The sequence below is a fragment of the Athene noctua genome, chromosome 3, assembly GCF_965140245.1.
Source record: "Athene noctua chromosome 3, bAthNoc1.hap1.1, whole genome shotgun sequence".
Classification (NCBI taxonomy): Eukaryota; Metazoa; Chordata; class Aves; order Strigiformes; family Strigidae; genus Athene; species Athene noctua.
The window spans coordinates 12675907-12701565 of record NC_134039.1 but is presented as its reverse complement, the minus strand read 5'-3'; the positions used below and the strand labels follow the sequence as shown (position 1 = coordinate 12701565).

At 46.2% G+C, this 25659-nt stretch overlaps 1 protein-coding gene across 2 annotated transcripts in view; it reads right to left on the bottom strand.

Annotated features, from left to right (window-relative positions):
• The window catches only part of AKR1D1 (aldo-keto reductase family 1 member D1), a 35237-nt gene extending 25174 nt beyond the window's left edge, over nucleotides 1-10063 (bottom strand). For both annotated transcript variants that reach the window (XM_074901264.1, XM_074901265.1), the window contains exon 1: nucleotides 9871-10063. In XM_074901264.1, the coding sequence (XP_074757365.1) occupies nucleotides 9871-9963 (93 nt within the window). In that variant the 5' untranslated portion in view covers nucleotides 9964-10063. The remainder of the gene's footprint in view (nucleotides 1-9870) is intronic.
• Between the last annotated feature and the right edge of the window lie 15596 nt (nucleotides 10064-25659).

Here is a 25659-nt window from a genome sequence, read left to right as displayed (position 1 = left end):
CATGGATCTAACTGGAAGGGTGGATGCTATCAAAACACCCTTCAGACAAGAAATGTCATCCCAGGGGTGCACGAGGTACAAGGCAAAGATAAAGCACCCGTTTGTGCAATAACAGAGAAGAAAGGTTGCCAGTAGTTCCTCTACTTTGTTCCCTAGAGTTAAAGGGGAGAGGTTGCTGGCGCTAGTTCGAAGAAGTGTTTGCAAAGGCAGATGTAAAACTTGGGGAATTCCACCACCTAGTTAGCTGAACCAACAAAAGTTGGCTTTGATGAAGCCTAGAGAGGCATTTTCCGTACAGCATTTTCAAGTTTTGATAAATGTGGCCTCCTAGGTCAACAGAAGACACAACCCAGATGTTAGCTTCCCGCATGAGCTGTAAGAACATGCTCACGCTGTTCTTTGGAGAACTTCAGGGAATCAGGGACACATGGGAGTGCACAACCATATTTAACGTATGGAGTTAGTCAGGGTTGTTTCAGAAAATGGAGGTTTGTCTGGAAAATTGGGCTCTAAATGTTCTTGTCAAAAAGCGTATCTCTCAGTTTTGTTAACTGAGATTACTCACTTGTCGGGGTTCAGTTTTTCCCCTCTTCAACAATGCCAGTAATTCCCTGTCTCATCTTCTGTAACACAATCTACATAACTTTTTTATATACAAAGGCTTTCCCTGTGGCTCTTGAGCAGGGTTAAAAATTCAGCATGTTTAGAAAGCCAGAGGAAAAGAGAAAAAGAAGTGGTTTATTCTTTGTATTAATATTTTGCCTTGATATTATTGCATTGGTAACAGATAGCTTTGTAGTTTTTGAAAGAGGGGTATACTGAAATAGCTAATGCTTGTCACCGCAGTATGCAGCTATGGAATGGAAAACGTCTGCTTTCTGTTTGGTTACTTTTCAAACAAGAACCCCTACAACTGGTTGCGAGTAGTGCTACTGTCCTAAAAGCTTATCTGAATTAACCTTCTACTAGTTTTGTATCTGGGCTGATTAAACGCGATTCTACCGTATGTCGTAGCCAGATATGTAGCTCGGTGGGTGATGTTGGCATCTGATATCCACCACCCGAAAGCCGTACCGACCCCTGGACAAAGTTGTCATCTCCTAAATGTCACCTTGCTCTGGGAACGTTTTCCTCTGGGGTGCTCTTGTAGTGTCCAAGTCTGCATGTGTTGGTACCGCATTTGGGAGCCAAGTGACGCGGTGCCAGGTTGGCTGTAAGAGCCAGCCCCTCTGCCTGGATTAGGCAGGCATCGCTGCACGGGGCCAGGCGATTATCTGGCTGTCAGCGGTTTCATTAGTACAAGTCCTCCACTCTGCGGGGGCATATGTCTCTTGGTCCTGGAGTAATCTGAAAATGTTTTCACATAGCAGCTGAGATGTCATCATAGGTTAAGAGGTACTATCTTTTTAAGAATAATTTTTTTGAAGGCTTATAGTTTAAGGCATGCTCAGGTTTGGGGGGAGTCATTCTGAGCACAACCAACTCCTCAGAGCAAAATAAAAAAATCCACCATTTTCCAGGACTAGCAATTCTGTGGCCGTTTTGCTCAGAAGTCCTCCATAGGTTGATGAACTTGGTAGCTAGAAAGTTAGTTTTTCATTCACCCTCATCTACAAGGCTGGGCCCATCCTCATCAGGAATTTTACACGTTGACCATTTCAGTAAATGCAGCTTTTAATCTGCCACACGTGATTAGACACTAATTGTGTTCATAGCTGGAAACACTGCAGAAGCCGTTGGCATGAAGTAGAGATTACTCACACTATCAATTTGTTTTCTATTAAGATTCAGGAGTCATAGAAATGAAGAACCGCAGAGATTTCAGCAGAGAAGATACACGGAGGTAAAGGAGCATTTCTGCAAATTCAACACACAGTGTCTTAGAGCCACGGGTTTTGTGCAAATCAAAGTAGTAATAACTTTCTTGTGTCCTCAAGAAAGTTGCATGCAAGAATCTTTTCTCCAGCTTGACAGAGTGTGATAAGACATTTTGTCAAATCCAACTTTAAAATCTGACATTAATGATTAAAGTACAGTTCTTACACAAAAGCTAGGAGTTTCTGAGCCTGCCACATTTCAGAAAAAAGCAGCTACCTCTTCTAATTAGATGACTTAATTCTCCTTTCTTAATGATATAAAGATGCAATCTTGCATTTATGCAAGCCAAAAATGTTCCATTGTATAACAGGAGAGATTACAGGGAGCTAGCAGGGATTGAGGCGTCAAGAGGTGGTTGCAGGCAGGGGAGGAGAGTTAATGGCTGAACATCAAGAAGACAAAGCGTTGAAGGCACAGAAATGTAGAAAGACTGTTTCAGAGGCAGAACAGAAAAGTTGTATGCCAGAGGAGAAAAGACAAATGTAAGATAAACAAACTCCGCTTTTTGTAGGTGGTAAATATGCCATTAAAGCATATATGAAAGGGAACTTTAAAATACATCAGCAAAAGTCATTGATGAAAGCAGAATTTGTCCAAGACACTTCTGATTCAGTGCATTCTTCTACTCTGTACCCTCACCTATTTGCTGTAAGAAGCTGATCTGTGAAAGCAGTATCTTAAGTGTTCATCTATTCATCCTCATCCTCTTGGCATATTTGCTATCTCCGTAGCAAACAGCAGTGATGGATTAAAACAATCATACTGCCCAGAGTTGCTTCAGTTTCTTGAATCCTCATGCAGACAACTTCTCCTCTATCTCATTCACATGCTTTTGATCATGTTTCCAGAGAGCAGCCGTGCTCCTGCCCGAGAGCCATGCTGTTCTGCTACCTGCTCAAAGCTATTGTTCCTCCCCAAAGTATTTGGGGACCAGATAGCACGAAATCCTGCCTTTTTCTGCATTGGCAACTAGGTCTTGCCAGTACTGTGATTTAGGCAAGGAATGAGGAGTAAAATTAACAAGATTAAGCAATGAGGACATTATTCAACCAGAATACCAGAGAGTGAAGGAAAGGCTTCCCATCTGCGGTCTGTGCAAGCAGAATCATCTGAGTATGGTTCAGTCCTCCAAGCGTGAAATTAACTGAGTCACGACTTTGTGAGTGATCTGGCTACAGATATATGGTTTGGGGATGAGTTCAGCATGAAGGCTAGGCACAGTTCTCTTCCTGGGCTGCAGTAACATATCTCCTTCCCTCAAATGTACAGATCTCAGTTTAGGAGTATGGTTTTAGGATATCCTCAGAGACCAAAGGAACATAGGGCCACCCTCTGAAACATCTCAGAAATCTCAACCCTGAAAGAGGAGTATGGTTTTAGGATATCCTCAGAGACCAAAGGAACATAGGGCCACCCTCTGAAACATCTCAGAAATCTCAACCCTGAAAGACCATGTGTTGCTATGTGTTGACCAGTTGTCGCTCCACTGCTCCAAAGCGCTCCCTGAAGACAAGAATTGGTACCACATGAGGTAATACTACTGCTTAAAAAGCAAATGGCTTGAGAAAGCCAATGGTGGTTACCGAAAGGGACCGTAAAGGGGCACAATGGCCTTTGGAAATGCTGGTCAGGGGATACGGTCCAACAACTTTAAAAAAACAATTTCATTTTGGGAACTTTCTTCACTTAAGTTCAGGGCATAAATATGAGCATCCATAGCCAAATATCCCAGCTGACTCCCCCCAGCTCAGTTCAAATCAGGTTCCCGATAGCCTTTTTATTGAAGAAAAAGGCAAAATATCTCCCTGGACTGGTCATATCAGGTAGGTTTATAAAGATCACTTCATTACAAAGCTAACTTCAGACTCAGTACTTGCTGAGTTCAAACACATATTCATGTGAAATTGTTCACGTTAAAAAGACTGTGGTATTTTCTTTATGTATATATTTTTATGGTGTGTCGTGGGAGGTAAGCTAAGGCTGTAAGGACACTTGCATGTTAGGACAGTTCCTGCTCTTGCCACTGCCTCTCTTATCTTTTTCAAGAAAAAAATCTAGAAGTTGGGTGGGAGGTTTACCTCAGGAGGAAGGAGGAAGACAGTTGTCTGAATCAGAGAAGGATATCTGTAAGAAAGAGATTAGGAAGTAGGAGCTTTAAGCTTTCACCCTGTCTCCAGAGATCTCAGGTGTCACTCCTTCCTGGGACTTTCAATACACGATCCATTTCATAGCTTTGGGTCAGGCCAGGTGAGTTTCTCTACAAGAAATCATTGCTGTCTCCAGCTGATCATATTTCAGAAGCTGGTGATGGCCAGGAGGAAAACAGAGAGAATTAAATTGTGTTTAAATCCCCCCTTAGTGCACATCAGACATCCAGATCGCATCATGGGGACAAGTCACTTCTTATTACCTCTTTTGACTGGAAGGTAGCCTATGGCACTCCAAAGGCAGGCAGCCTGCAGCAGAGATGCAGCCTGCACCGCTAAGAGCAATTGAAATAGTTTGTGTGCACGCAGCCTTGTGCAAGAAACTCTTTGGCATAAAAGGCCCTACAAGAGCACTAGGGGCTGTTAGGCTTGTACAACGAAAAGTCACTCTGTTCAGCTTCTAGCTTGGGTGTAAAAAGTAATTCAGGGTGCCAAAACAGTGTTTTTACTTATACAAAACAGATTTTTTTTTTACTTGGTCACTCAGCTTGGATATGGGAGCCCTGGATGAACTTTTCCTCTCCCTGATTCAAACCAGCAATTTCTTCTTAAACAAACCCCAGACTGTCTGGGCACTCACAAGGGTTACTTTGTGGTAGTTAAGGATTTGGGGAAGCGGGTCTCTCTCCCTCCTGGCTGGATGCCATACCAAGTTCTTCAGCATCCAAAGCTGTGGGGCTGGTGGGCAGCGTGCTTCCCTGTGGGGAGGGTGCTTCTCCTGCTCCAGCCTGTACATGTTTCTTCTTGCCTCTCTCTAGCTAGCACATACCCCCACGATCACTTTCATTTCCCTGGGCTGTCTGATATGAGTTTAATCCCCAGAGGCAGAGAAGAGGACTGAATCTGGTTTCCCACCACCCGTGTGGATTCCCTCACCAGCGGGCTATTCAGGGAAAGGCAACTGCTACCTCCAACTGCTTTAATAATCCTTTGATTCCTCAGCTTGTACTGCCAGTGCCCAAAATGAAATGCTTTGCCATTTGTTTTGCCTGAAACTATTCCACAAAACTGCTTCCAATTTATGAATGGATTTGGCTACCTCAGAACCTCATTTTTAGCAAAGTTGCAACTTGCCAAAAACCCTCACCCAGTGCTATTCTTGAGTCCTTTGCCCAATCTTATGTTTCAGAAGCAGCGCCTGTGTACAGTGTGGTTGCTACAACCTTCCCTCCAAGTCCTGTCCTCCTTCAGTCAAAACAGGAAGGCAGGAGAGGAGCTGCGGCCAAGGCCCCTTGACCTTCCAGGGAGACAGCGAGTATTTATGTGGAGGCACTGGGCTGATGATCCTAGTTGTGTTGACAGGGATGAGTTATAAAGTGAAGCGGGCATAAGTGCAGTTTTAACGAGGCATGGGATTTCCAGGATTTAGGAGTGTTTTTAGCACCTTTCCCCTCCGAGCCTGCTCATCCCCACACCCCATCCACTTCCAGATGGGTACCAGTACCACTTGCAAGGGCTCTGCTGGGAACTGAGCATTGATGCTGGGAGATGGTGGGATCCCGGGGGGCTGACCTGGCTCTGTTGCAGCATGGGGCCACACCACAGGCTCATCGAGGGGCCTGTCCTCCTCCATCCTCCCCTGTGGGGCTGCCCTCTCCCTCCTCCCCCTCCCCATCTATTTAATACCCCGGAGAATTGGGTCAACGGCTCGGGGGCCCTCAGGGAGGGAAAGCTGGACACAGCACATCTGCTGGAGCCTTGGCAGAGCCGCTCCTGCACGCACGGGGCTTTGCCAGAAGGATCCGCAGAGCTAGAGAGAGGCAGAATTAGCCTCAAATTTTAAAGCCATCTGGAGGGCCTTGATAGTCCAGATTCACTGCTCCTCCTGTAGTTCGCTTGCAGACCCATTAGGAGAGGGGATACTTGGGGAAGGGAAGAGAGAATAGGGGAAGGAGTCAGTGACTGAGATTCTCAGTGTTTTACTTGAGTCCATCCTTGCTAGAACAAGCAGCCTAATTTTATGTAGGTAAGACTCTAATACAACTTACACATTTCCTTCCCTGTGTGAAGGAGAATGCAAAACCAACTTCAATGCACTGAAATCTGCACCAAAAAGACAAACTAAGCTTTTTGGTTATACAGTTATTACCTTCCCTTAAAAATAAGGATAGGAAACACTAATTGAAGCAGGAAAAACATTCCTAAGTGCTTCTTTTTTTTTATAAACTACACAAATTTATCACTAATACTGTGACCCAGTGAAGACTCCCTTCTTTCTGCTAACAGATGAGTGGATAGCAAATGGATTCATTGCACTTTCTTGCTGTGCCAGGAGAGTAAAGCAAAAAGAATCCCCCAACATCACACTACCAGCATTTTTAGACTCAAAGAATTGGCTGAATTCTTGTCTTCCTGACCTGTATCCAGCAGAAGAAAAGCTGTCTTACACCTAGGAGGAAAGACTGTTTAATTAAAATGAATCTGATTAACAAAGAGACCTTTTCCACAGTGGTCCAGCTCTGCTCCAGTTGAGTGATATACTTCGTTGAGTCAGTAAACTTGTACACGGGACCAAATTTCAGTCTTTCAGATTTATTTTTTGTTCAGTATTTCACAACTGGAGAAGCATGACTTATCTCCCAAAGTCGTCTTTGGGAGAACAATTAAGTTATTTAAGATGAGTACGGCAAACTGCTGACACATTTAAGTTCTGCAGGCACTGCTGTGCAGTTTATCCAGACAAAGCCCAAATCATGAAAGCTGGCCTCCTGCCTCTGTTCTCTTGTAACTAACTGTCAGAGAAGCAGATTTCCCTGCTCCATGTCTAACTAGATCTGCCTGGTTTGCTTAACCAGCGAGTGCATTCCTGCACTTCAGGAAGAACACTCCAGGCTCATTACAAGCTACTGGGCTATAGCACGAGATTGAGAAAACAGATTTGTTTTGGGCAAGCTGCTCTGACATGGAGGTGCCAGGGTGAATAACCTTTGGAAAAAAGAAAAATCTGCCTCCAAGAGCAAGATGAATAATCTGACAAATGAATGGCTCTGTATTTTATATCAAAGCACAAAATGATAGAAGTCGCGGAGATCTGACTCATGAGCAGAAATAGCATGCTGGGGACAGCTGGCACCGTTGCTACCACCAGCTGCCTGCCCCCACCGCTGGAGAATGGGTGGCTCAGATGCTGCTTCTTAAGCAATTCAGCCACAAAAGGCTACAGCTAAGCATTTTAAGGGAAACATGTCAGCGCTAGTTTATAGCCTCACTCATTAAGATAAACCTTGAAACAATCTCAAGTTGCCACAAAGCCTTTCAGCTCTCTAGGCTGGAGGAACAGGACAGAAACTTCGGCAGGCATCCCGGTAGAAGTTGCACCGAGCACAAGTCAGCGCTCGGCAGAGCAGCTTGTCCCAGCTAAGTGGTACTTCATTGCCACAGCAAGGGTTTGACAGAAGCCCCCGTCCACTTATCAGTAAAGCAGCCTTTTTGAGATGGGCAAGCTTTAAGCCATGACCTATTTAAACATCCTGCCCCATCATCAACCAGTAGCTGCAAACAGTTCTGCAACAAATCCCACAGCACCCTGCTACCACGTTTCCCCAGCTGCCCTCTGTGACAAGTTCCCTGACTCAAATACGCTGTCCTAATCCCAGCATAAAGCTTTGGCTCAGCTCCTTCAGATAAACATATTGTGTTTCACCTGCTCTTGTGTGAAGATGAGACTTTTGCAAGTGCCTTATCAGTGCTGCTTCCTCTACCTCTTCTCAGCTCCTCCTCCCACCAATAACTTTCTAACATGTTTATCGTGTAGAAAGAGAAAGACAGCTCAGAAAATCGAACTCCTACAAACGTGGGGGAAGGGAGAATGGGTGGTTGGGTATATGCACCCATCCCCACTGAGGGTGTAGTTACACAGCAGCTTCAATTGCTCTAAATTGAAGTTGCTATAGCAATCCCCTGCCTGCATCATCCTGTTGTGTCCCCCCTCTTCTGTCACCAGAAAACAAAGGACATACATGTAAAAGCCACTATCTGGGACTGATTCGGCTGAAAACCAACCCTACCTAAAAATGATTCATTTTTGCTGAATGAGCTCCATGCGAAGGCTCACCATCCACCTTGACCTGAAGGAGGGCAAAGGAGACAGTAGAATTTTGCAGAGCTGGGGGAGAAGGAGCAGGACTGTTGCTGTGCTGATTTTGGGACATCTGAATTTTTGCAGAATGAACTCTTAGCAGGCATTGCCAAGAAGCTGCCTCCAAAAGGGGAATCCCATCTGCCTCTCAGCTCTGTTAGGTTACGTGCCACTCTGGGCTCCCTGCCTGAGCCTGGCTAATGCCACAGCGGTCGAGCCATGGCTCATCTGGGCTCCAGGCAAGAAGTGCAGTGAGGCAGGAGCACCCCTTCTGCTGGCAGCTTCATTTTTCTCAACTTAAAACTACTGTAATATTTCAACTCAAGGGTTGGGGGCATGATACGAAGATCTGGAAGAGAGGCTTCGACACTGAATTATGCAACATTCTTCTTTGCTACATTAAAACTCCTGTTAGAGAGATTAATTTTGTTTCGCTAATTGTAATTCAAAGAATACACTGCCTGAAAATATCTCCAGAAAGTCTAGTGATGTGGGAGATGGTGCCCAGCTTCTGAAGTTGCAGATTCCTACCGATTTCCCCGACGTAAACCAGCACTGTTAACCAGGGAGATCTGCAGCCCTGGGGATTTCTTACACCCTTTCTGCATCACTCATGCGCTGCCTGCATCAGTGTTTATTGATGATCTCCCTCGACACTGATATTAATATGCTATAGTACAATTAGGGTGTTAAATAGCTTTAAGAGTTTTCTTTAAAACGGTATTTTTAAATACCTTGTGGTGTGTGGAGTCACACACACAATATTGCATCTTAACTCTGATACTATCACACAAGAAGGGTTCTAGCCAAAATTTCTGTTTTCCTACTCTTCAAACAAACAGAAAAAGAACTGCTGACAGATCAGGCAGTTTCGGAGAGCGAAAGGCAGCAGCCAGCGAGTTGCCTTTGCGCTCCCGGGTGCGCAGAGGGAAGAAGCATCAGGTGTGCTCCCCCAGCCTGGATGCAGCCGGGCTGGCGGCAGTTAGACGGGGTGCCTGCCCGGGACACGCAAAACCGAAGGATGCAGAATACTTGAGAGTGGTTTGGCCGCTGGCAGTCAGCTGTGGGAGCCGCAGGAATCACGATGCAGGAATTTGTGTCTTTGTTTCAGGAACATTCCTTGGAAAGTGTCTGGGCCAGCTGCAAGACGGTCCGAAATTCCTCCTCTTATCTGCGCCCGGCTCAGGGGGGCAGCGGGGCCGGCCCGGGGGACCCGGCGGCACCGGGCTGCCCGAGACCGAGGGCTCCCGGCCGCCCTGCCGGGGAACCGGCGCTCGCTGGGTCCCACCTCCCTTCCCGGGGGCTCCGCCGGCCCCGGGGCTTGCACCCCCCGACCCCCAGCCCCGAGGGCAGCGGCAGAGACGCTCCCCGGCCGCCCGCGCCCCTTCCCGGGCGCCCACCAGCGCGGAGCCGGGCGGAGGTGAGGGGCGGCGAGCAGCACACCGCAAGCGGGGCGGAATTTTTTATTTCTCTTTTTTTCCTCCTACCTTTTCCTCCTCTGCGCGCCGCGCACTGCCCGTGCTGCTCACCGGAGAGCACGGGCTTTAACTTTGCACGGGGAAAGGAGCAAAAAGAGAAGTAGCCTGGAGGGGAGGAAGGGAGCAGGGAACAGGCGGGTAGCCCCGGCTTGGGGGGGGGTCTGCAGCGAGGGCGGCGGCCACCTGCCCCCGCCAGCGGAGCGGGGCGTCCCGGCACCCCCGGACTTACTTTCTGGGGGTCGGCGTAGGTGCCCAGCCCCAAGAGCGGGATGCTGTTCCCGTCGCTCAGCGGGACGCGGTGGCTCTCGGCTGTCAGGTTCATAGTGCCGCCAGGTAGGGCCGCCCCAAGCCCGGGGCTGCCTCCGCGGGAGCCGCCGCTTCGCTGCCAACCGCGGCCCCTGCGCACCGGCACCCACCGACAGAGCGACCGGACCGACGGCGCCTCTGCAGGGGCCGAGGTACGAACTGCCCGCTCCCGCCGGCGGGGAGTGCCTTTTTGGGGGGCTGAGCCACGTGTGCCCCTGGCGGCTCCGCACCGCGCCCCGCCGCGCCCCGCCCCGCGCCCCGCCCCGGCTCCGCGGACCCCCGCGCCCCGCCCCGCCTCGGCCCCCGCGGACCCCCACGTACCGCCCCGTCCCGGTCCCCGCGGCCTCCCCAGCCCAGCCCCGGCCCCGCGGACCCCCCCGCCGCCGGCCCCGCGGGGTGACCCCGGCGGGAGCTGCTCGCAGGGCAGCGGCTGGTTCACGGGAACCTGCAGGCGGGCCGGGGGGCGTCCGGCACCCCGGGGGGCTGGGGGGGGTCCTGGCCGCTGCCAGGGAACCGCCTCGGGGCCGCCCTGCCCGGAGCTGCCAGCGAGCGGTCCAGCTCTTGCCCGCCGGAGTGTCCAACCCTGACCCCCCCCAACCCTCCCCCTGGCAGCAGGGCACGGGCTACCCACACTTTGGGGTGGCAGGTCTTGGGACTTCTCCCACGGGGCTGTAAAACCCTTTCTCAAAACCCCAAATTCAGGGTTACCAAGGACACTTTGTGTCCTCCGGGGACAGCTTCCACCTCTCCTTTCCAAAGGCTACCTACCGGCCACAGGTTGAAAACCAACTGCTGAAGGGCAAGGAAGGAATGAAGAAAATCCCAGACAGGAGACTGGTGAATAGTTCCTCTGCCTCAGCATGAGGCCCAAATTGCAGTGAATGGGCTCAAGTTCCTCACAGTCTGGTTCTGCTCCGCTGTGGAAAAAATGTGTGCATTTCCTACCAGGGACAATGCCCTTTATGAAATTCAACCCACTGCTCTTATTGTCCTTTCTGACCCTCATAAAACACTCAGGTCTGTGCCTTTACATTGCTCTGCAGAGCTGTACCCTGTCCTGAGCCAGCTAGCTACTTTGTGTCCTGCAACCATGTCTATGCTGAGCTCTCCCCATTTAATTTTTAAGTGTATGGCCTTATATGTCTTCCTAGATCAACCTGAAATTAAGCCCTCAGAGAACATTATTCCTCAGCCGTAACAATGTCCTTTGCCTGGCAGATTATTTTGTCTCCTCTAATACCCTACTTAGCTTTCTGTGCATGGTAATAGTTCAGCAGGTTATGCAATTCAAAGAGGGGTTAATGGATCCATCATGATAAGTTATCTTTGCAGGATTCTTGAAATCAGTAGGTATGCACTAGTTTGCATTTGGGGAAAGGGTTAGTGGCTGCTAAAGCTGGGGACCTACCTGGACAGCACCCTACCAAGAGACCCTTTTAGTGTTACAGGTTAGATACCTGCAAGGGTCTCCAGTAAAGATGGAAAAACTGCCACTTTTACTGGTAGGAACATGCCAAGCAGCTCATGACTAAGTCTGAGCCTAGTTGATCCCTGCTCCAAAATTACTTAATAGCTAGGACGTCCTGCAGGACAAAGGTAGCATGCCATGGTGTAAAATTCTCCTTGGGAGGCGGGGTGAGTGCTATTGAGGCTTTTCCAACAGCCTGTGCTTTACCTGGACACACAATGCAAAAAAATAGCTGTAAGGTGATCAGGTTCTCATCTCAGGGGGGGAAGCTGGGGCAAAATACAACCTGGCTGTAGTTGCTGTGGGCAGCCCTGTCCTGGTAGACCCTGTCTGCATGTTACTGCAAGCTGTGGGTACCCGCAGATGCAGGTGTTTACATGTGACGTGGAGGAAGGGAACCCAGTGACCTCCTCCGTGCCTCCCTGCTGTTCCCGTGTAACTGGTACCATTTCTTGCTACAGGAGAAGCTCCTACCTCCTCTCTCCATGCCAACCATGCCTAAGGACACTCCTGTGTGTTTGTAGGAGGACAAGTTGATGCCAGCATGTGGAATAGACTGTCGCATCTTAGCTATAGCACTTGTTCTGCAGCATTTCCAACAGAGGAGCAAAAGTATGGAGAGAGATGGAAATGGGGTGAGTGCAGAAGAGTCTGATGTGACAGAGGGCATTCAGACAGCTCCCCATTTCCAGCTCCATACTAGTATGAAGAGGCACTGCTGCCCAGTGGCTGATTCCTACCCCTGAGCTCCTATGCTCCAAGTCCACCCACAGAACCCATTTTTCCATAATTCCTCCCAATCCAGCAGCTTGGGGGGGTGGGGGGTGGGGGGGGGTTATGGCACAGCTCACTCATTTGCTTCAGGCTCAGAGCACATCCAGCTTGCTCATGTGCTTTGGCATCAGAGCAACGTGTGCCCTGAGCTGCATGTGATCCCGAGCTAAGCAGAGCACGACTTGTGTCTGCAGCGCCTGTCCTGGGCAAGTGAGCAAGTGTAAGGAGCCTCTCTGGCAGGAGTACGCTAGCCTGATACATGATAGCCCACAACGACAACTGGGAAAGAAAGATTGATGGACTTGCCGTAATTCACAGAGAAGGGAACTTGGGCAGGAGAACAACTCCTGCTTCTAGGAACAGTCGGGCAAAGTGGTCTGTCACCTGGCGAGGTAAGTCAGGCAGCCCCAGCACCCCTGCCTGCTACAGGCGGAGCCCCCAGCACTCGGCGGGGTTGGGGTCACAGACAGCCGTGGGGTAACAAGCAAAAGTCACCTCTCTTCTAGATTCACTGCTAGACTGGTCCTTATAAAAATCAGCCAATGTGCTTCTCAGAGAAATTGGAGAGAGGCAGAGGGTTTTACAAGTCTTTCCCCCCACCCCTGTGCCTTAACCAACAGCAAATAGTGTGAACACTTTTTACACATGCGACTTTAATTCCCACAGCAGCTCTGGCTCCCTATCCTACTGTTTTAATGCCTTTGCAGATTTTTATTAAACCCCCCAAAACAGATAGGAAAGTGTATTTTTTTTCCATTTACATCTGAGTTACTAACTCGAAATAGCTTTATTTCATAGAAGTTAGAAATACTAGAGGATTTTGAGCTGACGATGAGTATCCTTTAAAGAACAAAGGAAGCCGAATAATGCAGCCTGGAGCCTGTTGCATATAATTGTTGTTTGTAACAATTTCTGCTAGCTGTTCAGAGTAGTACAGTTCTCGGTTTCAGAGCTTAAATGACTTAACCAGACTTTTTACGAGGACACAGTATCTAGCAACTCCAACTGCAAAACAATGCAAGTTTCTAGAGGCAAAGCTTTGGCTGCTGGTTGTTGTTGATCACCAACTATTCAGGAGCTTTTATAAAATGCAGATGTGATCTCAGTTATTTCTCTAGGAAACAAAAACAATGAGGTTTCAGCCTGGCCTTACTAGCAAGTAACGAGAATTGCCATCCTATCAACGCAAGTTCGCCGCCTCTAGCAAAGCTTGTAAAGCACAGAAAAACACCTTCAGAAGAAACTAAGGTAAGTTTGCGATTTCTGGATCAATGGTGCAGTTTTATAGCTACATTAGTCATCTCAGAGAAGTAAAGAGTAGGGATTTGAAAAGCAGTATCTTGTATTTAAATGTGTTTTCCCCCCTGCTATATCCACACACAGACAAAATAGATTAAAAATATAAAGAAAAATTAGATACAGGTTTTTCAGAAAAAGTAGATCAGACATCTGAGGTTTCTTGCTGTTAAAAACTTGCATAAATCTCAGGTAAAGAAAGTACTTAACGGCCTCCTTACCTGAACAAAACTTTCCAGCAATCTTTTCAAGTAAAGAGGTCACCCTTTTACTCATTTTATCTCAAATTGCTGAGTATCCTGGGAACAGGAGAAAATGTGTGAGGCCTTTAAATATAGCCTCCCCAGTTCTTGGAGGATAAAAGATGGGAATGAGAAGGAGTCATCGATTGAGGACTGTCCTTGTCACCTTCTAGGGTTCATGTTTTCTCTGAGATTTGTAGGTTGCCTTTTTTTTTTTTTTTTTTTTTTTTTTTTTTTTTTAGCAAGCTGTTGTTTTGGACAAGGGAAGATATTATAAATAGTATTCTCCTGATCTTCTAAATCTGGGTGTGTTTACACATAGTAGATTAGATTAGTGAGATTCTAGAGGTGGGTGACCTGTAGTTCCTAAAAATTAGCTGTTTTGAAAATAGGAAGTACTTTTATGATACACGTATATCTCTATTAGATAAAAAGTGCACATTGCTACATTGTTCCTATATTCTGCATGAGCCCTGCTCTACTCTATGTGTAATTATCTGCTAGAATGCATACTCTGCATGTGTTTTTAGTTAAAATTTCTTAAAACACGGTCTTAAAGTCTGCATATTTTCAGCCTAGTCTTTTCATAAATCGCTTAAACTAGCATGTGTCCATTGTGCATGTGGAATATCTATTTATTTTTTCAACTATTTAGCTTAGAGATTTTGGTAGCATGTGTCATGACTAATATTTATTTTCCTTTTTTTACCATTAAATATGATAAACATAGATATCAAGAAAAACTTCTAGTTTCACTTTTTAACTCTAAGAAATAAGGTCTGTGTAGTGTTTTGTACGGGGACTACCAATCTTTTTTTTTTCTTCTTGCTACTTTTTTTCAGTGTGGGAACAAATGGTATAAAGTGAACTAGAGAACACTTCTCTGGAAAAAAATGTAGCATCTTCTTACCCTTTATTCACAGATCCCAGTTATCATCATGCATGTCACGGTGAAGTTCTCAGGGATGCCCAGTGAGATGAGTGGTACCTTACACCACCTGTGTGATTCCCTCCCTTAGTGTCCAAGGGGTTTCTCTCACGGAAGCATTTGTGGTCTTTTTTCTTTGATTGTATTTGTTGCACAGTGAGGCTGTTCACAGCTGGGATAACAGCCTGGGCTTTGTTGGGAAGTGTGATATAATAGGCATTCGTAGCAGTTTCTATGCAAACACTTTTTTCCCTAGCTCCCATTGGTGCATGTAAACTACTTGACAAACAGTGAAACACTTAAGAGACATACTCTTGTTCATTTAAATAATTTTTATGTTGTCTAAAGACTTATTCTTGATAAGTCCTTCTCTGAAGGCCCCAAGTTTGCTTTCAAATTGTATCTGACTTAGAGTTTGGTAGTAATAGGAGTATAATATATGTACACTTTTAGTGAAACTCTTCACTGCAAGACCCACAAAGCAGTACCTGACCTCCAAAGACCACATCTGTCTCTGATTTTCCAGCATGGGTACAACACTTCTGCTGGATCCTTAAGGAGAGCGTGAGGACAGGGACAAAATGTGCCTACCACTTGTGCCTGCGGAGAGAATTAGGAAAATACTTGATGGCTGGGTCACTTATCCCTTCTGCTTTGTATAAATGTTCTGTGGCTACAGCTGCAATAAAAGGGAAATTCCTAGGTATCCTTGACGCTGTTCCATTGCTCCTAGTAACACTGGAAAAGTCAGGCCACTGCTAGGCTTTAATCGCTCCTGGGGTACAGGAGGAATGCCAGCAGCTGCTCCAGATTATCCTCCCACTGCTTCCAGCGGCCACTGAGCAGCACTCATGCCGTGGTGAGGCACAGGGGCTTCCCCCATGGGCCAGCCAGGCGATGGCCATCCCAGTCTGTCCCTGTCCCCATGCCACCTGGGAGCAGACACAGAGCCCAGGGCCGCAGCGTCACCTTGAACACACACTGCCACAGCCCTTGAGCCAGGTGCTGTGGGTGCCGCAGGGTGCTCTGCCAGGGAGGGTGGTTGTGCAAACAGTGAGTGCCCGCTCAGCAGTTTAAACCCCCTCTTGTTTGGATTGTAGTAGCCAAATGCATCTGTGGCGGATGCTGCACCAGAGGCAACGGCCACGTGGGAGCACTTGCCCTCTCCACAGCCAAGGGAGAGGAGAGGAAGCAGAATCTCACAAACACGAGAGGCAAAATAGCCTGGCTGGTCATACACCGCCACCATGTTTCCTATGGCACAATGGGAGGTCCACCAGCACTAGTACTACAGCCCCTAAATGTGCCCTTTTTCCCTCTGGGGTCCACTTCAGGTGCTGAATTGCTCTGTTAGGCTCCAGGGAGTGCTACTTACAGGCTGGAACACCCTGTGGAAGATCAGGAGGTGTTGAGAGAGGGAAAGAGATGCTCTGAAAAAGTAATTCTTCTAATCCTGGGGAAAAATAATCCTCTAGTCCTTTATCAGAGTCATTTACACAGGCACTGCCTCATGAGCCTGCTGTCTTTTGGTCACTGTCCTCATGCTCGAGTTTGATGTTGCAGATATTGAAACAAATCAAGCCAGAAGCCAGCATATTTTTTCCTGGGGTCTGTTTACTGATGTTATCATTTTCTTCTAGCAACAGTATCTCAGTTTCTGCTCCAGACTGTCTCTGCTATGGCACACGCACGACCCTGGAGCTGGTGCACTGCCTCTTAGATCCCTGAGCAAAGGTCAGTAGCTGCATGGTGGCCTCTGGATTCCTCAGATACTGACCCTTGTCATGTGGGGAGGCATTAACCTTTGGCCCTGAGTAAGTGTCCTCATATCTCTCCTCAGTTAGTCTGGCCTGCTATTTGATCCTGTTCAATATAAAGCCCTTTCCTTTGGCATCCTGCAAATCTAAGCCCCGCCCTGATAATTTTCAATATGTCATCCACCTGAGGCCCGTGGAAAATACCTCGTGCATTGCGCCCAGCTCTGAGTAAGCAGTGGCAGAAGGGGCAGCCCAAAAAGAGGTGGTCCTGTGTTCCCAGACCCTCTCGCTTACAGAGGCAACGGGGCCGGAGGAGCGGTGGTCTCTCTCTCTGTGTCACCTGTCTTCCTCACACAAAAGAGGGATAGGTACTGTGGGAAGATATTGATACTGGCAGTGTCATGAGACTAAGGTGTTTAGGGAGTTTGGGGTTTGGGGTTTTTTTTAACTCTTGATTCAGTGGGAGTGACTCACTGAGAGGGCCATGCCCCTATGCAAGTCCCTTACTTCAAACCAGGCTCTTGGGACAGAGTAGGATGCATCGCTAGATCTCAATATGTTCCAAAAATATGAGGTTTCTCATCTTCTTTTAATACAAAGCTTGGTCAGGAGCTTATCTAAGTACACCACCACTCTTCCAGCCATCTCCCGTGTTTACCTGACACATAAGCTCACATGGCTCCCTTGGGTCTACCTCAGGGCTGTACAGGAGGTCGTCTTAGTTCATCTCTCATGAATGATCATTTTACTTCCTTGTGTTGGATAAACAGCTGTTTTCTGTGTTACCTGCTTTAAGAGTCTCACTGACATGTTGTTTCTTTCCTCGCCTCCAGCAACAAGCAGACTCATCTGACTAATTGCTGCAGAGCTGCCCTGGCACCTTCTTGCAGTCAGGACAGCATGCAAAACACACAACATTTTTCCACAGCACACCACCTGGCAAATGATCTCGAAATAAAATAGCAGAGAACAGGCACTTGCGTGCGTTTCCCTTATCTTTTACTATTCAAAAGGGTGAAAGCAACAGAGGCTTAGAGATGAGGGTCCCAAAGTGGCCAGTCCCTGTTAATCACAGAGCTTCCAGCTTCAAGTCCCTGCCAGGGAGGCTCTTCCTTTGAAATACATCTCACTTGGGCCAGAGCCAGCTTCAGGAGGAGGAAACTATTATCTTGTAAAGAGAGCCCCGCAGGTAAAGCCTAACAGCCTGATGGTTTCTTTGCTTGCAGGTATTTCCTGCGGATACTTTAAAAACAGAAGGTATTGTGGGTTTTGCTGGTGCCACCTGCTAGTGGGCAATGCTCTCTGCACACAGGAACAGGGAATTTAGAAGAGTAGGCTTTAAAGCATTCCACTGATGCATTTTACCTGCCTGCATGCTTTTTAAAGTGTGCCAGAGTGCTTTAAGAGGCCGGATAAGCTCCTCTTTGCATGGGTTAGTCCTTCTCCTGGAGCTGTCGTGCTGGAAGGGGACCATCTCAGCAGCTGAGGAGGAGGGCAGAGCTGGGGGGGCTGGAGGGGCTCTGCCAAAGGGTGTGAAGCTTAATGAACAGAGGTTTTATCAGGGCTGGTGGGACTTAATAGCTGCATTCAACTCTTCATTCCATGTTTGGTACCAAGGTGCTGCATGCTGACCACAAGGTGGTTTTTTCTCTCAGTACCCTCTCAGTTTGTAATGGCCATTCTTTCTGTCTGCTTTGCAGCAGAAAGAAAATCTTTATTTTTTTCATCATCCACTTTTCCCACACTGCCACTGAATTTTTGGTGTTCACGTGTATATTGGCAGATTGGGAAATCTGATGTATTGTGAAACATGCTTATCATATTCTGTCAAGCTCTACCAGCCTATTGCATACCACCTTGCCCATTTGAACTTCATTGGCAGGTTTATTCAAGCTTATGCCCAAATAGCTGCCTTTTATGAAAGGTCCATTCTTCTACCCTACCATTTTTCCATGCCTTGTGTCATCTTGTGCAATTAGGCAGCATGATGCTAAACGTCCTCTCTCCAAGGTGTTTTGTAGCATCTCTGCAAATCAAATGGTAGTGATTCAATTTGGGATTAGGAAACGGAGACAGACGAATAATTCCTTGTTTGCGTAAGACTGGAAAAACAGTTGGGGTAGAGCTGGGACTAGAACCCAGAATAAGTCATATGGCTGCCTGTCATAACAAGAAAGGGGATCTTGCAGTAACTTCTTTTTCTGAGATGATTTATTAAATCTTCTGTAATTAGTTTAGTTAACAGTAATGGGTGGGAAACAAAATGTTCTCTTCCCACTTCCATAGGTTACTTGATACCTCTTGTAGACATAAGGGATTAATGGTGGCCCTAGGTTAGGATTTTACCATTAAACATTTATTAAATGTTTTAAAACCAATTAAAGATTCATTGCCATCTTGAGCTTTCTAAAATTTTGCAAAGTCAATTTTTTGCATTGTTGTCAAAGCACCTTTGAAGTGCTAGATCCTGACATTTTTAATAATTAAAAAAGCTACATATACTCTGCTGATGCTGACCCTATACTGTGATGGAAATTCACTAGTTATGCACAATACTGTTGTGGGTAGACAACAAATAAAATGCTTCAAAGTGGAAAAGAATTTTTCCTAGCTTCCTTAATCTACAAAAGTATTTTAAATCTTACTTGTAGCCTCAGTAAGTGACATTTTAGACAGAAGGATTTGGGTTCTCCTACTAATTTGATGATGTCTCTTTCAGACAGACCCTTCTGAAAACTATCAGGTCTCCAAACTAAAAAATGAGAAAATCCTTTTGTGAGCCTAATAACAATTATTGGATAGTCCATACATCTGAATTTCATGCAAATTAGCTTTCATGGAAAACCAAGCTGCCATTTCAGGCCTGTTGTTCTGCTTATCATAGACATGGGTGTAAAATGTCCTTTTTTTTTTTTTTTTCCTATGGAAAGCATTCAGCCTGGATTTTCAAGGAACAAGCAGCTCTGTGAAAGGAAAAGGTTCTGCAGGGCTCAGTGTACAGGGTAGAAAGGAGACAAATGGGTATAGATGCAGTCACTGTTGACTTTCATAGGTAATAATGTACTTGCAGCAATATGAGAAATATGCAGAGGAACTACAGGGAATCATTGATGCTGGGCATTGAGTTTCTTGTGTCATGGGCCAAGAGACAGAGTGGGAACAAAAGGTTGGAGGCTGTCAGAGCCCTGTGCTCTCTTCATCTTTATAAGGTGCAAAACTATCCCTTAGGATATAAACTTGAAAATAAAATAAGTACCCCTGAGGTTACAGTGTCCATTCAGTGTGAAATAGATAAGGTAAGGAACAGGTTTTTAGACCAGGTAACTTTGTTGTGACATTTTCATTCACATTTTGACAGAAATTACTTTTGTTGGAATCAGTCAAAATTAGACGTGTGCGTTTAACTGTTGCCTCTCTCTCTGAGGAGTATTTGATTTAATCCACTCTTCATTCCCTTCTTATGCTTGTTCCTTGCCAGATCCATGCATCTCTCTTCTAAATTTCTTTTCAGTTGTTACTGTGATTGAAACTCCAGGATCCTTGCTGTTTAGAAAGGAGCCTGTCTGGGCACCTCTCAGGCTGCTATAGCATCCTCTGAAGGGCAAAACCATCTCATGGTACCTAGAGTCCCTTGGACGTGGTCTACCTCTGTCTGTGAAAGGACCACAAAGGCTGGGGCAGCAGCACCTTGCTCATCCTGCCCAGTCCATTTACAGGACGCTCTCGGTGCCCGTCCTCAGCTCTGCACGTTGCAGAAGGTGGACACATCCCTGCAACATGCCTGGTGATCTCTCGCATGATTTGCAGGGCTGATGCGTGCCTCGGGGAGCCCAGCAGGGCTGGGGGTGAGTGAGCCTTGGCACACCCTCACCGCCTGGTCTCACAGCTCATTGTTTGCCTGCAGCTGGGACCCAACAGACCTTTTTTTCGGTTCTGTTTTGTATAAATCTTCATTGCTGTAGCACTTCATCTGATGTGACTAACATGCATGGTTTTTCTCTGCTCTTTCCCCTGAGGAAGGCGGGAGGAGACTGGTGTGGGCAGTGCAGTATTTCTGCTTCAGTCTGGTTATTTTAGAAACAAACCTAAAAACATATGTTCATTTCAGTTCGTTTATGTGACAGAGACAAGGTCAAAGAGATATGCCTGGAAAGTGGAGCTGAAACCTCCCTCAGTGCTGGGCTGTTACAGGGATCCTGTTACACGGAGTTTATTGCAGGCTAGTATTTAAATTCACTATAGTCTGCCCCATCATTGTATTTTTAAAGGTCCTTTTCTTTTAGAAATCTCTTAATTTTGTCTTCTCCTTTGTTCACTTTCTTCCTTCGTTGTTCCCTCCAGGACAATTTAATTTTTGGAAACACCTTCTGCTCTGCAGAAACCATCATATATACTATAGAAATACGTTTGTACAAATATTGATAGTCCCAATTTTCTCCTTATCTAGATCCTTGTTTTGTTGCATGTTGTGCTCTTGCTCCACAATTCCTACCTAAATTTCCACTACTGTTGAGGCAGTCTGTACCCTTAAAATACATTCGAGTTAGTAAGGCAACAGTTGGGGTTGGCAGGAAATGGTGATGGAAGATTTCCTTGTGAAAAAGCCAGAATTGGCACGTCTGGTTTTCATTCTTCATCAAAGCAAAAGGAGAGTTTTATAAATAAGGGTGGGAAGAAACCTGAGGAGGGGAGATTTCAGGAGATAAAACCCTGTCTGGGGGGGAGGGAGGTGAAGGGGTAACTAGCTTCAAGGAACAGCACCAGTGGACCTGGGTGTAGACCTGAAGCCCCTGCCTCTCTGAGCTTGCTGACTGGGGCTGGTCCCCTATTGACCAATGTTTAAAGATTTAGAAAGTGAGAAAAAAAATAAAAAATAAAACATAAACAGTGATTAACTTAATCACGAGAGGAGAGCTCCTGGGTGCAATATAGAAGTTCAAGCCTTTGCTGAAATCTGTCGCAACAAGGAATTAAACTTTCTCCTTCATGTTCTCCTCCAGAGCTGTAATCCCCGTGGCTGCAGGGGCTCATACTGCTTCTCACCAGCCAGACCTTCCCTGGGGCTGGGAACTTGCAGCAACTCAAGTGTTTCTCCTGGGAAAAAGTTGCCGTACAGTGCTTCCCATCACTTCTAGGAATGCAGATGGGATGTGATGAAGACAGCTGTTATCTGGTTGTACCTCTATGCAACATCTTATGGTCTTTTGTGCAAATATAATTCGAAACTTGAATCAAAAAAAAAAAAAAAAAAAAAAGACAAATTGGGATTTTCTGAGGGGTTTTGGTAAAGTCTTGCACTTTGTTCCTCTGGTGATGCTATGGAAATGTGATTAGCGGGGCCAGGGAAAGTCTAAGCTGGCCACGTTTGCAAAAAAAAAGCTGAGATTTTTGATAGGAGAACATAGTTTTGAGCTCTCCTTTTTGCTCTTCTTCCTAGTGATATTGGTGGGGATTTAGTTCTTAATCTTAATGGGAACAGGATCCAGTGTATAAACCATGATCAGCCCTCCACTAACTGAAAACTGGAAAACATCTTCTCAACCACTTCTGAAATGTCTAGATGTAAGTAAAATAGGCCTGTTTGTTGCTCTGAGAATGTATTCGTCACTGTGGACTAATAAACTTTCCCAGATTTTATTCCTTAAAAAACTTAATTAAATAAGAGGTCAGTCCCATTTGTAAACAAAGCTGTCTGAATTTAATGCTAACGGAAAGCATCAGGGGCTTTTACAGGTTTTTTTTCCTCTGCGGCTGAGTGCTGGTACAGTTGCTTTTTAGAAAACTTAGTGCATATGATTCTTTTTTATTAGAAAATAAACAGAAAACACATGCCAAGCAGCAGCTTCAAAAGGTCCTTGCTGCAATACCAGTGCTAGAGCTGTGTAAGAGCCTCCTAATGAAATGGGAAAGCAGACAAGTTGTTCTCAGGCACTTTGGTAGAAAGCCGAAGCTCTGGCCAGCTTAGTGAAAGGTTTATGAACCTTCTGGGGAGGCTCTGATACATTTAACAAACATACACGGATTTTTTTGCTGCTTCTTTGAAATCAGGTGAAAGTCAATAGTCTGAGGATTCAAACCAAACAGAAAAGAGGAGAAAGGGACACTCCTAGGATGGGAAATCTTGTACAGACACCCACAAAAAATAAAGCAGCTGGTGGTTGGTTTTTTTTGTTGCACTTGCAGGAACACTGGGCAGAGGGCAGGGGAAGCGGTCACCTCCCAGACTTTTGAGTAATGACATCCTACTCACTCTCCCCCTACCCTGTGGCTGATGTCAGCAGCACTGCATAGTGCTGTTCACATTATCTATCAGGTGTGCGAGCCCCCCACAACACAGCGGGAGGGACCAGCGCTGCGAAGAGACCCGGGCTGCACGAGCTCGGCAGCTGCTGTGGTGGGGTTACCTCTGTCAGCTGTCCCCAGTTGTTTCACCACGGCAGTGCTGAGTTTAGGGTGGGCTAACATCCTGCTTTATGGGCAGGACCTGTAGCTGGGGTATCATCATTTAAAGCTAGTATGGATACCTCTGTGTCTGGAGCGCTTTGTATCCTGCGCCCTGTGCCTCTTTTGCTTTTTATATAGTGTGGTTTGTACATGGTATCATATTACTAGAATAACGCTTCTTAGATGCTGCTGTAAACAGAGATAGCCTGACCTTACTGTCACGTGCTAGCTATTTCTCGTGCCAAAATAAAAAGGTAAGAAAATAGAAACTAAAACGACAGAGCAATCACTGGGTATGGGTTTGCATTTCTTTCTCCTGAGCCTATAAATAATCTAGTTCAGGACAATGTTTCTGTTTGGTGTTTCTGCTTGGTAACTGCCTTTGAGGAGGCTTGGAGTTTTTATTTGCTTTTTCAAAGGAGAGAGAAGAAAGATAACAGGAGGTTGATTGAGGCTGTCATGAGGCCAGTGAAGCTGCAGCACACAGAAGACGGGCTGGGAGCAGGGCTCGCTCTTCACGTGTGCTTAGGGAGGCAGCCAGGTTCCCAGACAGAACGGACAGCTAGCAGGGAAGAAAAGGAAAGCACAGATTATAATCTGCAGTCACATGGCCAGGTTTTCCTTGCGCTGGCCTTCAACCCCTTGTCCCCATCACCTTTCCTAGGCAAGGCAGTCTCTCCAGGCTAGTGTGAAAAAGAGCTGTACCCTTTTATTTAAACCATGTGTTCAAGCAGGTTTCCAGCAAACTAGTGCAAGTGCCTGGACTCTTATTTCAGCATGAGAGCGGATTTTTTTTTTTTTTTTTTTTAATAATTGACTTTTGAGTTATTTTAGCTTAGGTAAATCATTTAAGAGCAGACTGCATTTAGTGCACCATTTTCACACCTCCTCAAAAAAGTGTGTAATATGGTGTTTAAACTTGTAGAAAACCATGCTGGACAAAGCTTGATAAACTTTGGTTCCTTTCCAGAAGGGTGAAGAGGAACAGGTTTCTCTGGTACCAGGTCTTCTGGACCTGGTTTTGCTGAGTGATCCCCAGGCTGTCTCAGCTGTGTCTCACTGTACCCAGGCTCCTTCCTATTATATCACTCTGTGGTCCCTTACAGCAGCTCCAAGATTTTAGCTTGTGAGCTCTTAAAGAACAAATGCGTGCTTCTCTGCAGAGAAATGCAAGGATGGGAACATGAAAATTTCTGACAACTGGAATTTCATTTCAGTGTTCAAATTTTAGAAATGTATTTCTATTAAGCAGCTAAGAGAATGCTGAGGCCGAATGAAAATCACTGGAATGTTAGTTTGTATGGGAAGGTCATTTCTTGTGTCTTCTATCAGATGAGAAAAACCTCATGATAGCCCAAAAGCTCTTCTGGAATCCCTGCTAAAGGTACAAAACTTTTGTAACAGCCACCTCTTGGCAGTAATAGACCTTTTTTCTCTGAGAAGCAGAGCCCTTCTCTTGCCCACTCTGTCTCTGAACCAAAAAAGCATGAAACCTAAATGATGCTGTGTGACTTCCTGAGTTTTGCGATATGCGTGGATGATTTTGCCAGCATTGTTCACACAAAGCAGTCAGATAAGCGGAGGGACTTTGCATGCAGTGTGTCCCCTCTGAATTGTCCCATAGTGGCCTGTTCCATTGGACCACCTCGACGGGTGAATGAACAGCAGCCGTTCATTAACGCGGAACAGAGATCCGGCACTGGCCCTAGGAAGTAAAAGCCCTAAAGCACACTGCAGTATCCTTGTTCTCCCTTTACAAAGCTGCTCTCTGTTAAACTATGGTATCGACCCGCACTGGCGTACAAACGTCCTTCGTTAGGGTTTGCACACTGTGTTATATGAGGCTGCAGTTAAAAAGCAAACAAACAAAACCTGCTTGTGGTAATTTACTGTTTAATGGTATTGGAAGTGAATTTATTCAGGAAAAAAATTATTGGGGTGATTATGCCTAAGTGTAGTGCTGAAAGGAGAGGGATACTAGGGTGTTGAGGTAGTGGCTTCACTGGTGACTCTGGAGGAGATGGATTATCTGCAGAAATCTCAGGCTGACATGGCTCTCCCAGAACACAGCCTGCTCCTAAGACACAAATCCTTACATGTTTAATAAGGTGTTAAAGCAGAACTTGAAACATTCATTCACATTGCCCTGTCCTGGATCATTTAATTGACCATCTGGTGCCTTTTTTTTTTTTTTTTTTTAAAGGCACTTTTGCATCCTGCACATGACTTTCTGCTTACTCTTTGGGCCCCAGTTTGGCAGAGTGCCTGGGACTGTGCTTGGTATCCTGTCCCTTCCTAACTCAGCAAAACCCTGAAGACAGTGCGTAACAATAAGCCATCGTGTTTCCGCTCCCACTTCACCAGGAGAGCCCCATCCTACCAGCTGCTAGAACAGCCTTTGATTGGAAGGTGGGAGAAGGATGTGAGAGTTTGTACAAACAGCACTTTTATTCCCAGGGAGGTTTTTAACACTTGTTTTGGTGGCTTGCTCAGATTTGCATTCTTGAGTAGTGATAGCAGCCTGGGCATCAAATTGGTAGGAGAGAGAACTGTTAAAAGAAAAATTAATTCCTTTCATTGGTCCAAGCAGAGTTACTCTCTGACACCAAGAGCTGAAAGACCAGCTGACTGTCCATTTCCCTTGTGTGTTAGTGCTACAATTACAAATATAGCTGGGTTTGGCAGCGTGAAAATTCAGTTCATTTACTTAGCTGGAGAAAAAGCAAAAACTCTACCCTTTCTGAACTGACTGGAGTGAAAGTCTGTATTTGGACCTGAAGAAGACCTAGCAGCCAGGGAGAAT